This window comes from Hippocampus bargibanti, linkage group LG01, assembly GCF_051943395.1.
Source record: "Hippocampus bargibanti isolate YZ-2025 linkage group LG01, ASM5194339v1, whole genome shotgun sequence".
Taxonomy (NCBI): Eukaryota; Metazoa; Chordata; class Actinopteri; order Syngnathiformes; family Syngnathidae; genus Hippocampus; species Hippocampus bargibanti.
This window is the reverse complement of record NC_142734.1, coordinates 9,279,255-9,293,324: the sequence shown is the minus strand read 5'-3', so window position 1 is coordinate 9,293,324 and position 14,070 is coordinate 9,279,255. Positions and strand designations below refer to the sequence as shown.

General features: G+C 42.2%; 1 protein-coding gene across 2 annotated transcripts; it reads right to left on the bottom strand.

Moving 5' to 3' along the window:
- Positions 1 to 218: 218 nt before the first annotated feature.
- On the bottom strand, positions 219 to 13,807 carry LOC148903006 (cadherin-like protein 26). 2 transcript variants are annotated; one of them, XM_088991857.1, is made up of 19 exons: positions 13,701 to 13,807; positions 13,510 to 13,635; positions 12,310 to 12,366; positions 12,139 to 12,231; positions 11,880 to 12,038; positions 11,661 to 11,808; positions 11,409 to 11,578; positions 11,192 to 11,320; positions 6,809 to 6,994; positions 6,459 to 6,724; positions 6,161 to 6,303; positions 5,848 to 6,069; positions 5,560 to 5,781; positions 4,082 to 4,206; positions 2,486 to 2,566; positions 2,062 to 2,118; positions 1,646 to 1,699; positions 1,470 to 1,532; positions 219 to 1,365 (listed from the first exon to the last, which is right to left on the bottom strand). In XM_088991857.1, exons 2-19 carry the CDS (start codon positions 13,534 to 13,536, stop codon positions 1,147 to 1,149), a joined length of 2,421 nt encoding a protein of 806 aa, XP_088847983.1. In that variant the 5' UTR covers positions 13,537 to 13,635; positions 13,701 to 13,807; the 3' UTR covers positions 219 to 1,146. The 2 variants fall into 2 exon arrangements, with proteins under 2 accessions (XP_088847983.1, XP_088848068.1); XM_088991942.1 differs by lacking the exon at positions 13,701 to 13,807 and having other exon boundaries at positions 1,664 to 1,699; positions 13,510 to 13,551.
- Between the last annotated feature and the right edge of the window lie 263 nt (positions 13,808 to 14,070).

The window sequence follows — 14,070 nt, the reverse complement described above, 5'->3', positions numbered from 1 at the left end:
TATAATATTAAGCTGAGTGAATACACTATATGTTCTTGTTCATTTTTAATGAAACTTAAAGTTTGATTAAAAGCAATTTTTGCATGTCGTCAGTAACATTATTCCAACAGTTTAAACAAGGATTCAAGAGGCAATAATCGCGTTTTTCCCCCTCATGTATTGAAATGGCATGACAAAGACATCCATCTGACGTATCTCTGATACACAGACAGCTCGTGATGTTTTTTTTAAAAGCGCTCATGATTTGGGTCAGGTGCAGTGAATGAATTTCGGTATTAGAGTGAGATGAGATAATACCAACTCAGCCTTATTTCCTTCTCGCATGGCTAGCTTACGATGGAACCTGTGCACCTTCCAGGACCTCACCCGATTCTGCAATTCATATCATAATGCTTTGGTTGGGCTTGCCGCATGCCAGTGTCAAAAGGAATTAACACATATTTAAAATATGAATTTTTATTTTATGATGAGAGTGTGTGCTATTTCACTGGAAACACACTACAACGGTTTGGTAAGTGCTCAGCATGCCTCACTTGCCAACAAATACATTACAAGGGCCTCCCAAACATATTTGGCCAGGCAATAAAACACCACCCCACACATAAAATAAATTCTATGGGCGGTCCCCTTTTAGGAAAAACATAGAGTAAAACAGACAACGGATGTATATTAACATCGATGACCGACCAGTTTCCCGACACTCTCTCTGTGACATGATGTCAGCCCACGCAGCAACATTGCGATTGGACCACTCTGCCAGTCATCGCTTTAAGCAAGGGTGTCAACCCATTTTTTTTGCCACGGGCCACATTGCAGTTCCGGTTTCTTTCCCGAGGACCGTTATGAATTTGGGGAACCCATTATAATATTTAATCCCCTCCACTTATTACATATAGATCACACAACAAATTAATGAATAACTAGTTTTCAAATTTCAAGTGAAAAATAATGACCGTTACTGTGGTTTACATGGGACAATTTGAAATTTTAGTCAGACTTTAGCAAGCACCATGGAATTTCACAAGTGTGATTTGCTTTATCGGGCCGAATAAAATGATGTTGTGGGCCAGATTTGGCCCCTGGGCCTTAACTGACACCGATAATTTAATCAAATACAATGACTACCCAATGTTGTGTTTTTTGTGTTTAAACGTGTGTGCTTTTTTCCTGCATAAGTTGTTTGCAGATGCTGCCAAAGTGCTTAAACTTTGGTCCCAATTCATTCATAAACTGGATGTCTTCTCCAGAGACGCTGAAGGACAGTTGCTCCAGTGATTGGCACCCACTCTCTTCTTCCTCGTACACATACTTATGTGGTTGGTACTCTGGGTGGTCCACAAGGTTTCTGTCAATATCATGCAATCTCTGTGGGTGCAGAAATGAAAATGCCTTTGTGCAGTTTTTACGGTGTTGGTCTTTATCTGGCTTGTGAATCTGTAGGGGTGATGTGATACAAATGTGCCTCTTACCCTGTTGAGTTGATCTGAAATGATCCGATTGGTCCTTGCCTCCTGATACCTCAACGAACCTCCCTGATCATAAAAGGGAATTATATTTTGCATGCGCAATGTGGGAATGTAGACTTAAAAAAGGAATTCAGACCATTCTAACCATTTGTGCCCAAGAGGCTTATTGTCACACGTACCTGATATTTCACACGTACCTGATGTGTGTTCATGTTTGATGACCATGCAGAGTACTGAAATACAGGGAAGTCACAAAATTTACCTATTCACACTTCACTCAACTGGTTTTACTCTGCCTACAAATGTGTATCTAATTGGACTTTGATGCTGATTATGCTGCTTCCTTTATGCTTTGCTGAAGGCATAGTAATTTTGTTGTTATTGTTTTTTGGTGGAGATGGGGGTGTGTTATGCAGTTTTATGTTTTCTTGAAAAAAATATGAGTTTCAGTTGGCTGGTTATAAGATAAGATAGAAATGATTTGTCCCACAATGGAGAACTTTGCAATCTACAGCAACAAAAATGAAGACAGATAGACAGAATAACCATTCCAAATATCGGTCAGTTTTATAGGTTGTTTTGCCTTGTTACTCACTATCCCTGAGTTGTAAGTATCCAATTCTTCAATCATTACTGGAGCCTTCGTAGCCATCTAGGTGAAAAGGACAATTCATCAATGCAACCAAGGGTCGACCAATGACACAAGTAACACATTTTGCTGTAGCTGAGTGATTGAAGCTGGCAAATATTTGAACATAAGTGGTGATAGTGAACTACAGTATTTGTTTTCCCACAAGCCTTTACTCAGTTCTGTGCTTTCATTTAGGGTTAAGCATATTCACAAAGCATTTAACTGTCATGAATAAAAGTTGTGCGAGTAAAATACATAAAACATTTTAATCATGTCCTTATAGTGTAACTGGGGAAATTCCCTACATTACAAAACTGACAATTGTTAGCAACCTCGAACATGTGGCAGTGAGATTGTCATGACAATGTAAAGTGAGATGAGCCAATACCTGCATTGTTCTCTGCTTCAGGCCATTTGTCACAGTTGTCTCTAACTCCTTTGGATATGTCAGCAGCAAAGTTGGCACCGTCTAACAGAAGTACACCATCAAATAAGTGACTCAATGCCACACAGTATGCATACAGAGATAATAGCTGTCGGCAAAAGTTGAATCTTTTTTGTCTGTTTTCATTCCAAAAGGCTCTTTTATGTTGTTAGTTTGGATACGATTCCAGGGGATTCCCTCATTTTGAAGTTGCAAATTAACTACAGTAATGTCTCGTTATATCGATGTTCTCCGGAGATGGAAAAAATATCGATATAACCGGACTATCGCACTGCATTAAAATGGGGCAATAAATGGGGGATCTTTGATATGGCATGTAATTTTCTCCTTGAGTTCATGGATTGCGTATCTAGCATGCTTTTGTACTGTAGTGAAGTGAAAAATAAACGTATGCATTAAATAAAAAAGTCATTTATTATTTTCATAACGCACTCTTGCAATCGTGACTCTGAGTAGCACTCGACATTGTTCTATACACACGAGAGAAACCACGAACGCCAGCATGTACATGCTGTATGAAAAACTGTGATTATTGCAATCGATAAAGATATCTGAATTATCACAATTAAATACATGTATGGAAAACAAAAACGCCAATGTTTACATTACTTACGTTGATACGTCTGTAAGCTCTCAGTCGTACAGGAGTGGTCCATCGATGAAAAGGTTTCTTCATCCGGCATCTGTACTTATTTGAAAGTGTCAGACGTTTTCGCTTCTTATCCCAGTTTGCTGACGAAGTTTCTTGGATAAGAAGCGAAACATCCGACACCTTCAAAGAAGTACAGATGACGGCTGAAGAAAACTTTTCATCGATTACTTATGTTGATGAAGTATTCTGCGGCACGTCGAACTCTTTCGCGATGGAGGATTTGCTCCTTGTTGGATTGTCCTCGACAGCCACTATTGCCTTGTACTTTGTTCCGAGGTCACAATTCTTACGTTTCCCCATGGTTGAAATTGGTTTTGAACAATTGTATACTGTATAAGAAGACTACAGTATGTTTCAGATGCTATTGCAGCTCTGCTACACCGTGCAAGACACGAAAGCTGGTCACGTGACCAACGGTGTCACCGATACAGATATCTAATAAAAAAAATAAATAAATAAAGGTGAATCCAATCCAATCCAATCGCTAATGGTGGTACTGTATAGAAACCCTTAAGTAAATATCGATTCAGCTTAAGATGCTTTTGTATCGATAAACGCAAAGCAAAATGGCTGGTGGGAGATGAAAAGGGCACCGTAGTAACCGGATTATCGTAATAACCCGGTATTGTACTGAACGGAACTAATTATACATAAAAGACTCGAAATTTGCCGGGAAATGAAAATAGTATCGTAATATGCAATACTATCAATATAACGAGACTTTACTGTACTGTATTTGGACGATTTCCATAGTGCAATGCATGAAGTGAAGACCCCTAGTGACCTACAGTTTAACTGGTGTCATCAAATCAGAAGATCATAGTCAGTTGCCTCCATTCAAATATTGCCAACGAAGACCGAGAAACCACAAACCCTACAAAGCACACCTTGCATTCTGCGCCTCCTGCTTCTTGGTTGTATTTGATAAGGGTCTGTTGACCCTCATCTTGTTGGACCTCGGATAAGTGATTGAACTCTTTTCCACATTCGCACACCAAGACCAAGAAGATTACTGCAAAGACAAAAGGCAAATGGTCTGCTGTTCACGTATTACAAGGACATGCGGCTCAGGTGTACCAATGCCCTTCAACTCAACCTGCACGGATGGACGTGCTCAATGGTTTGAAGATGAGATTGTATTTCCGATATGACGGAGCATTGTACATTGATGCTGCTTGGTAGTTTACTGTATTGCATATTTCTATAACTTGTATTGCAAATTCATTTATTGTAATGTTTCCTGTGTCGAAAAGATGCAACAGATGATTACTAGCTGTCAAAAGAGCCATGCATGAACAGGTGAAGAAACATTCTTTATTTGGTAATCTAGAAAGAACATTTGTGATGTCAACTCTGAAGGATGTTTGACAAGAGGGCCTGGCTCACATTCTATACTTCAGTTTATCATGATGGTTTGTCGGGTTGAGGTCAGGATTCTGATGTTCATCTTCTAAGAAAGCCTTTATTTCCCATGCTTTGTGCATTATAAGACAAGTGTGCCTTCTTTAAATCTTTTGTCCAAAAAGGTGTAGTATTTGCATTTGATAATGTGTGGATGGATTTTCAAGTTTAACATGAATGCCAGGGTTTCTTTTTCAACCCAGGCCCTGACTGATTTATGGACGGTGGAAAATAAAGTGTGTCCTATACAGTATACACAAAACCCGACCTAACTGCCCAACTCCACCTGGAATCTGAGCTCCTGGCATTATTAATTGAGCCACACCCTTTTAATGTTACTGATAAAACCAATGTATTTCTTGACAAAAATTTTATTTTGGAGGTTGTTCCTGGATGAATGATTTTTGACTTCACTTAATGTGGCAAAACAAATTAAATAATTGAACTTGTAAATCAAAATACTTTGAGTCCACGACTTTTTTGGCCCTTATTTTTGAAAGACTCCTGTAGTATTCTACTCTGATGCTAGAATTGATTTTTAATAAAAAAATAGCACAATTGGGCCCAAATATGAATGTACTGGGGCGGCCCGGTAGTTGAGTGGTTAGCACAACGGCTTCACAGTGCACAGGTCGCCGGTGCGCGTCCCGGTCCGGCCTCCCTGTGTGGAGTTTGCATGTTCTCCCTGGACCCGCGTGGGCTTTCTCCGGGTCCTCCGGTTTCCTCCCACACTCCAAAAACATGCATGGCAGGCAGATTGACAACTCCAAATTGTCCCCAGGTGTGAGTGTGAGAGTGACTTTTGTTCGTCTTTGTGTGCCCTGCGATTGGCTGGCAACCAATTCAGGGTGTCCCCCACCTCGTGCCCGAAGACAGCTGAGATAGGCTCCAGCACCCCCCGCGACCTTAATGAGGAATAAGTGGTACGGAAAATGGATGGAGGCATGGATATGAATGTACTCACACAAAAATAAGAGCAGTGCTGCAAGAATGAGTCCAATACCAGCTGGTCCCAGACTTGTTGAGAGCGGCTTACTATGACGACACACATTTCCTCCTTTGCAGTCACAGACACGTACGATGACAATATCCTCTCCACCCAATCCCTGTTGATCTTTAATCATGAGGGGCACTGAGTAGTTGCCGTAGGCAAGTGTCTTCAGGCTAACTAGCCCAACTTCCTCCCCTGGTGCAGGATGTAAAGGAAAGTATCTGGTGGTTTGTAAAATGGAACGGAGTAATAGATGTTTACCTGTGGTAGGGTCCACTTTCCATCGCTGCAATTGGGTTACATCGTCACTCTTAAGTGAGACGGTGTAGGGCCCTCCATAAGGATGCAAGTCCAGATCTTTTGCAGCAAGCATGATTTTGTTTCCACACATTGTGACACTATTATCTCTCAACTTTGGCTTGTTATCATTAATATCCAGGAGATGGACCAATATGCTGCTCGTGCCTGAGGCTGGAGGTTCACCTTTGTCACAAGGGAATAAAATAGGACTTTGGTGAGCATTTTTTGTTGTTAACCAAACACCAAATAATAGTAGTTTGTATTTCCTTTGTACCATCATCGACAGCAGCAATCAGTATTTTGTAAATGTCATCGTGAACAAAGGGTGACTCTCTGTCCATTTTTCCAGTGGTTCGGAGGTGTCCTGTTTTTTTATCAATGCTTACCCAATTTGCAGGATCATCTAACAAGACAAAACTGGAAAGAAAAAAATAAGACTATGGACCCAGTCATAACATATCGTGAAACAAGATATCAGTAATGACAATGAGCAGTTAAAACATCTTTAGAACACAACAACAACAACATTAGCACAACTCTGGCACTGCTTTGTCATGAGAAACTCCACCAACCTAATTTTGGAAGCATCCGAATCAACATCATGAACCTTTGGAGTGTATAGCAACTTTCCTGGCTTTTCCTCTTCCTTTTCGTAGAGGTCAACAGACTCTTTGTCAAACTGAGGGGGGTCGTTGACGTCAATCAGTTTTATTGTGACGTTAATTGAATCAAAGGTGCCTTTGATCTTGGGTGCTGCAGCTTTACATACAAATAAAGGCTCCTCATTCTCAACTCCAATCTGAAGGTTTGTAAAAGCTGATTGCTCAAAATCTTTCCCCTAGAGGAAACACCATTACAAAGTCAGATCAATTACAGCCACTGTTGAATGAAAATGTGGGAGGTATTGGGGCAAACAGATTACCTTGATGACACTCAGGACACCCTCATTAGTGTCAGGGTCAGTTTCAATGTTGTAATAGTTTTCCTCGTTTCCTTTGAGGATGAAGTATTTGGCTCGCCAGCCGGGGGTATTTGGAGTGTCTTTGTCCTCTATTGCAAGCCTTAAAACATTTTCCCTTGCCACCATTTCTGGAATTTCACCTTGATACTGGACCGGAAGAACATTTTCATGTTTAGCATCATATGCACGAACCATGGACATCAAAAGCAAATTTTATTATCCGTGCACATTACAATCACCGAGCAAAGACATATAAGGGTGAAGAAAAGGACCCAAACTATGCCATGAGGAAGGGGCACAGTGTAGAGTGAGGAAAACCCCCTGTTACATAGTAATACATACATGTTACAACAAAACTAAAAGACATGCGCATCTTGAATGAGGTGTCAGTAAAGGGAAGTGACACAGCCCACACACCAAGAAACAGTCACAATTAGCCGCATCGTGTCAGCCTACCATATTGCATCGTGACAAATGATGGTAAGGGGGAGAGAAATCTTGGAAGGAGTTGCTTAGGAGAAGGGAATGTACGTGCATCTAAAGTGAGTCTTGCTTCTGTACGTGTAACCCTGTAGACATCACTGCCGCTCAGCTCCGACCCATTCGCCCCTGCCATCTGATGACTCATGACATCAGTGGGTTGCCATGGTGATGACCTCGTAGATATTACCTCGCAAAGTCCTGATCCAATAACTAAGGTGCGGTGCAGAAGACGGGGGTTTGGCGTGGTGTATATAAGTTTCTGTGAAAAGGAATTTGCCCTGTTCCTGAGTTCTATGTTGTTTGTATATTTATCATACAAAAAGCTTTCACTTCAAACCAATTTGAAGTGAAGGAGGCTACAAGAGTTCAAGAAATAAACATCCAAAGAACTTCAAGAAAAATATTGAAATAAAGTTATTGAAGTCTATGAATCTGGGAAAGCCATTTCCAAGACTCGGGGTATCTATCGAACCACTGTCACAGCCCCTACTAGTCAGGAGTGGTTGACCAGCTAAATTTACACTGAGAGTGTGACGACGAATCATCCAGGAGTTTGCAAAGTAACCTATAACAACATTCAAAGAACGCTCAACCTCAGTTCAGGTTGGTGGTCACGAATCTAGCAAAAGAAAACCTAGGTCAAAATGGCATCCACGAGAGAGTTCAAAGGCAAAAACCACTGCCCTCCAAAACTTTGCCAAAACAAATCTTGATGATTCTCAAGACTTTTGGAAAAATATTCTGTAGACGAATGAGTCAAAATTTTAACATTTGTGATGATGTGCACCCTTTTACGTCTTCTGTAAAATTTGATAATATCAACATGATGCCAACAGTGAAGCATGATGGTAGCAGTGTAATGGTATAATAGTCGATGGTTGCTTTGCTCACTCAGCACCAGGATAATTTGCTGGTATTGATGGAACAATAAATTCAGCTGTCTCCCAGAAAATCCTAAAGGAAAACGTCTAACCATCAATTTGCACCCTCAAACTAAGGCACTCTTATGTTATGCCGCCAGACAAAGATCCCAAATACACCAGCAAGTCCACCTTTGAATGGCTCAGAAAATTAAAATAATTTAGAGTGGCCAGGTCAATATACCAGACTCTATCTTACTGAGACGCTATGTTGTGACCTTAAACGGCATTTCATGCCAGAAAAATTCTAGTGGAGTTAAAGTCATCCTGCCAAGGAGTGGTCGAAAATTCCTCCACAATGATGTGAAAGATTCATCACCAATTATGGATGGTTGACCATAATTTCCCCAAAGTCCTCCGGAAGTCTGCTTCCTTGGCCTCATCAAACTCTTCCTACACTTGAGGATTTCCCTCAGCGTCTACTGAAGCTGAAACCAGTACATCTCAGCTGCTTTTGGATTCTCACAGGCCATAAATACATTGATAAGCAAGCAAATCTCTTCAGGTGCATGATGTGAAGTTGACCAGGCACTTTGAGGCAGCTTTCCATCACCATTGTTTGTCTCTGTCTGTGACACAAGCCTGTTTGCCTGTGGCTCATTTTAAGGATATTGGAAGCGCATGTACATTGCCGATGAAAATAGAGCCCTGATAATTGACAGCCCTGCAATACCCTCATCCATAATGAGCAGCTTCCAGATTGCCAAAAATGCTGCCAGGATTAGCTGATTTTTGTGATAAATCTGAAGATGTGCCATTCCATCCTCATTTCTGTGATTCCAATTATGTGGGTATTGTCGACATCCTCATTGGAAAGGTGTCACGTTTTGCGAGGTGGTGATGGCGGGTGCGGATCCCAAAAAGCAGGCAGGAGGGAGCAGGAGGTTGTTTGACAAATTGTATTAAAATAAAGGTCAGCAGTAACAAAATGTAAAACATCAAAATGATCTGAATGGAAAAAATACAAAGTAGCAAAAGAAGACCAAAAGTAAAAGTCCACCAAGGTTAAACAAACACGTACACGATGCATGCAGCAAACAAGCAGCAAACAAACAATGAACCGGCACCGGATGGTCGTGCCGGGTGTTCTTTTAAATGTCAATGATTAAACGACCAACACCTGCGAGGCTGCAGGCAGGGCTGACGTCGCTATCCGCTGGTCGCCAATTTGATCGGGACGACCAGCACCTGTGAGGTGTAGGCGGGGGCGACAGCGCCCCCCGTTGGTCGCCAACCAGATCATGACAGTACCCCCCCTTCAAGGGGCTGCTTCCAGAAGTCCCAACAGTCTCCCAAAAGGTCCACTTGCCAGGGAAGGGTCGGTGGAGAGGGCAACCGCTGCCTCTCCAGCACACGACGGGCGGCGGCCTGATGGGAACGGGACTCGGCCTGGGGTGGACGAAGACGCGGCACGGATCGTCGTGGGCGTGAGTGCGATCCCTCTCGCACGTTCCCGCGACGGCGCATGGCTCTGCGTGGACGTCGAACTGCCAGGCTCAGAATGGCACCCCGTACGGCCGTATGGGACCAGGTCTCGGCCGGACGCCAACGTGGGCGTGAACTGCCCGGCTCCGGGGGAACGAGACCAGTCCAGAGCCGCTCCGGGATCCAGCGGTGAGTGGGGTCTCGGACTGACGTTGACGCGGACGTTGCACGGCTCGTCGTGGATGAGACTCAATTCGTCATGCACGACGACAGTGTGGCTGGACGTGGGCGTGCAATGCCAGTCACCCAGTGTCACCCTGGACGGCCACCTGGAAGGAGGTCTCGGCCGGACGTTTACGTGGACGTTGCGGCTCGTCGAGTGACGCAATTCAAACGCGACGAGGCTTGCGCTAACGTGGACGTAGCATTGCCAGGCACAGGGTGGAAATGAGACGGGTCCGATGTACCTGAGGGATCCGATGGTTGGCCGATTCATTCTGTCACGGTTTGCGAGGTGGTGATGGCGGGTGCGGATCCCAAAAAGCAGGCAGGAGGGAGCAGGAGGTTGTTTGACAAATTGTATTAAAATAAAGGTCAGCAGTAACAAAATGTAAAACATCAAAATGATCTGAATGGAAAAAATACAAAGTAGCAAAAGAAGACCAAAAGTAAAAGTCCGCCAAGGTTAAACAAACACGTACACGATGCATGCAGCAAACAAGCAGCAAACAAACAATGAACCGGCACCGGATGGTCGTGCCGGGTGTTCTTTTAAATGTCAATGATTAAACGACCAACATCTGCGAGGCTGCAGGCAGGGCTGACGTCGCTACCCGCTGGTCGCCAATCTGATCGGGACGACCAGCACCTGTGAGGTGTAGGCGGGGGCGACAGCGCCCCCCGTTGGTCGCCAACCAGATCATGACAAAAGGTAGTCCCTCACTTCTCCCAGCAGTCGATTTTGTATTTTCTGCAAATTAGGACAGGTGGGTTCCCCCTTGACGGGAATGAATTTCACCAATCGTATGTTTTAATTTTGGAGCCAGCCCGGTGAACTAATGATTAGCACGTCAACTTCACAGCGCACAGCTCTGACCTCCCTGAGTAGAGTTTGCTGGCTGTCCCCGGGCTTGTGTGGGTTTCCTCTGGGTTCCTCCCACTTTCCAAAAAAAAAGCTTGACAGGCTGATTGAACACTCTCACTTTCCCCTAAGTGTAAGTGTGGATGTTTGTCGTATGTGCTCTACGATTGGCTGGGAAACATTTTAGGGTGTCCCCTGCCTACCGTCCAAAGATGTCTGGGATAGGCTGAACCCCCTTGTGATCTTAAAGAGGATCGGAAAATGGTTGTGACTGATGGAGGGATTTGGGATTTGATTGGTTTTAACTAAAGACCACGGACAGAAATTAGCAAGACAAGCGAGACATGACAGAGAGAACGGAGAAAAAAAGTGTCTGCGTACATTGAGAGCCATAGCAGGAAGATAATTAGTCTGTTTTAAAGTCTGAATGCTTGCCTTCCTTGCTTTGAACATTGGTCGATGACTGTTGGTGTCGATAATATTGAGAGTGACAACTGCGGTGGACGATAGGGAAGGTTTTCCATGATCTTTTGCTTGAAGTATTATTTCATATTTATTGAACTTCTGAAATATGACAATAACAATGATTAACATGACATTACCCGTGTCACTTGGAGTGTCTTGGATGGGAAAAAAAATCTGTGTCACTTACATCATAGTCAAAACAGCCTTGAAGAGTAAGTTGAGCCATTCGGGGATCAATCTGGTGTAAATCAATTTTCGGAATCTGCGGTGACTGAGAAACCACACTCAGGGTAACTGTTGAGTTTGGGCTGTTCTCTTGATCAGGGTCAATCACCTCTATCCTAATTGGCAGGTAGCCTTGGCCAAAAAAATGGATGAATAAAATATGTATGCAATTACTGTAATATGAATGGTCAATTGACTGGATGCAGAAACTCACCTTTGACTGTGTCCTCCCTGACATCAGCACTCATTTGGGGAAGAACAAATTTTGGTGCATTGTCATTAATGTCTTTTATGGCAACATCAAATGCTAATTCTCTGTCGATTGCTCTTCTTGTTTGTTTGTCCAAAATGTCGAACTTGATCTGTGAACAAATATATGTTACACTTAAAGTTAAGGGTTAAGTAAATTTCTGATATACTAGTTTGAGCTCACGTGGAAGAAGCTGTGCTTCTCTCTATCAATGGGTTTATGGGCGTAGATCTCCCCGTTTCGTTCATCAAGAGAGAAAATGCCCAGTGGCTCCTTGTCAACGCCCATTCCTCTTATTATGTATTTGTGATTTTGGTGTTGATATGTCTTGTCATTGAATATCTGAGCAAAAATGAAGAGAAAAAGAATCACGGTTGAGCCCTTAGCTCCTAGGTTTGACTACCTGTATGCTGATTTGGTTTGCTCAAAATCGTGTTTTCACCTGAGATACAAGCTTTGGGTACGGCCCTGGATCTTCCTCAACTAATTCAATGGTAGTCAAAACCCACCTTCTTTTGGAACGGACTAAAATGTCCTGTTGAACACACATTTATGATAAACACCCAATAGTGATTCATGCTCCACACAGGAGGATTCTAAAAATGAATGTTACCTGCTTCTCAAGCTTGATGTTCTGTCCTTTCTGTGAAGCCACTGATGTGACAAAAGCCTACAGGAACAAGAGAACCCAAATGCCAGACTTTTATTTCAACGTTGAAATCATTCATCCTGAAAATTTAAACTGTGTTCCTTTTATTTGTGGGACATTCAAATGTGTCATTAACAGTCCTAACAATAGAATAATACGGTTTCTTATTAATTTTCTTGACTGAAGATGTATTTAAGTTATTTAAGATTACATCTTAAATAACAAAACTCTCCAGAGGTTGAAACACAGACACACTAGACTGCTGCAGATCTTCTTACAATACCCCAATTTCAATGCATTGCATTATAAGAAAGCGATGCAAGTCTTCATCCTAAAATAAGTTGAAAACGATGCTCATAAATCAAACATTTACTGCAAAGTGAGGCCTAAGCTTATTTTCTTTTTTAGGCATTAAAGACTCACCTTGGGAGCGCAAACAGCAATCTCCATGCACGGCTTTATAATACAGCGTCTTGTCATTTCTGTCAGACTTTCAGGTGAGGGCTCTTTTCATTGCTTTGACATTTTTCTCTTCACAGCGATAAATTGTTTTCGCGGAATATTGTGCCAAAGTGAAAACGCATTTTGTATGCAATGAAACTTTTTCAGTAATTTTCCCTCTCCACTTCCCCATACGTATCTTTCATTTGTTATCTTATTTTTATGACAATTGTTACATATTTGAATAGGATAATATAATTATTTAACCTCCGCTGGTGTTAAACTTCAAATGTTTGTCTTTTATTCTGAGTTGTTCATAAAAGTAATCAAATTTCACATTGATATTTGTTCATTTTAATTCAAATGTAGGTTTTCATGCACACAGAGAAGTGAAATTGGCCATATGTATGAAATCAGATTTCCAGATTACATTTAATTACATTCACTTAAATTCTTTTAACATCAAACAAACCTGACACTATCAAAAATAAAATAAAAAAATAAAATGGAGTAAATCCACCCAAACTTTGTTCTTCTCTTGATTGAAATAGTCCAAATGCTAAGTTTTCTGGCACCATGTACATTTTCCACGAATGTTTCATACAATAGTGTGGTCTTGCAAGAACAGCCTTCGGAATAAATAGATGGATGGCGATTGAATGCATTTGGAGTTCCCAGAGGTCAGTACATTTTGAGAAGGGAAAAGGCAGAATTCATGCCTACCAGCATAAGCATGGAAAAGGTCCTCATCGTGATCCTCCCTGCTTGATGTCCTCTGTGGTTGTCTTGTTAACAGCATTGATACACAAGAGCACACGATGCCCGCAGGCAGCCGGTCGCTTCGCTTGACTTCAATGACAAAGGAGTGTTTGTTGACATGCACCGTGTTGCGGAATCCTTCTGTGTTCACTTACCTTTAATTGGAGTTATGTTTTGGCGTATGCATGTTTATAGTTTTCCTATCTGACAAAATGTGTGAACTGAGCTATGCATGCTCAGCTATACCCCATTTGGGTCACCTCAGGTGACGTCTTTTTATGTCCAATCCGCCATCACATTCAGCCCTGCAAAAACACAAATACTGAATCTGCTCATGAGTAAGGGCCGAACAAAATTTATTTTTCACCATGAGCCCTCAAACAGAGTTGAGCTTGATTGTGAAACCCGGCTTGTCTGCTGTGTTGTCCAAGAGACTTGAAGAATATACAGTATAGCCAGCAGCTGCATGTAGTCCCTGCATTTAACTGTACTGTGTAATTAGATTGCAGCAGTTTGCCTGGGTGT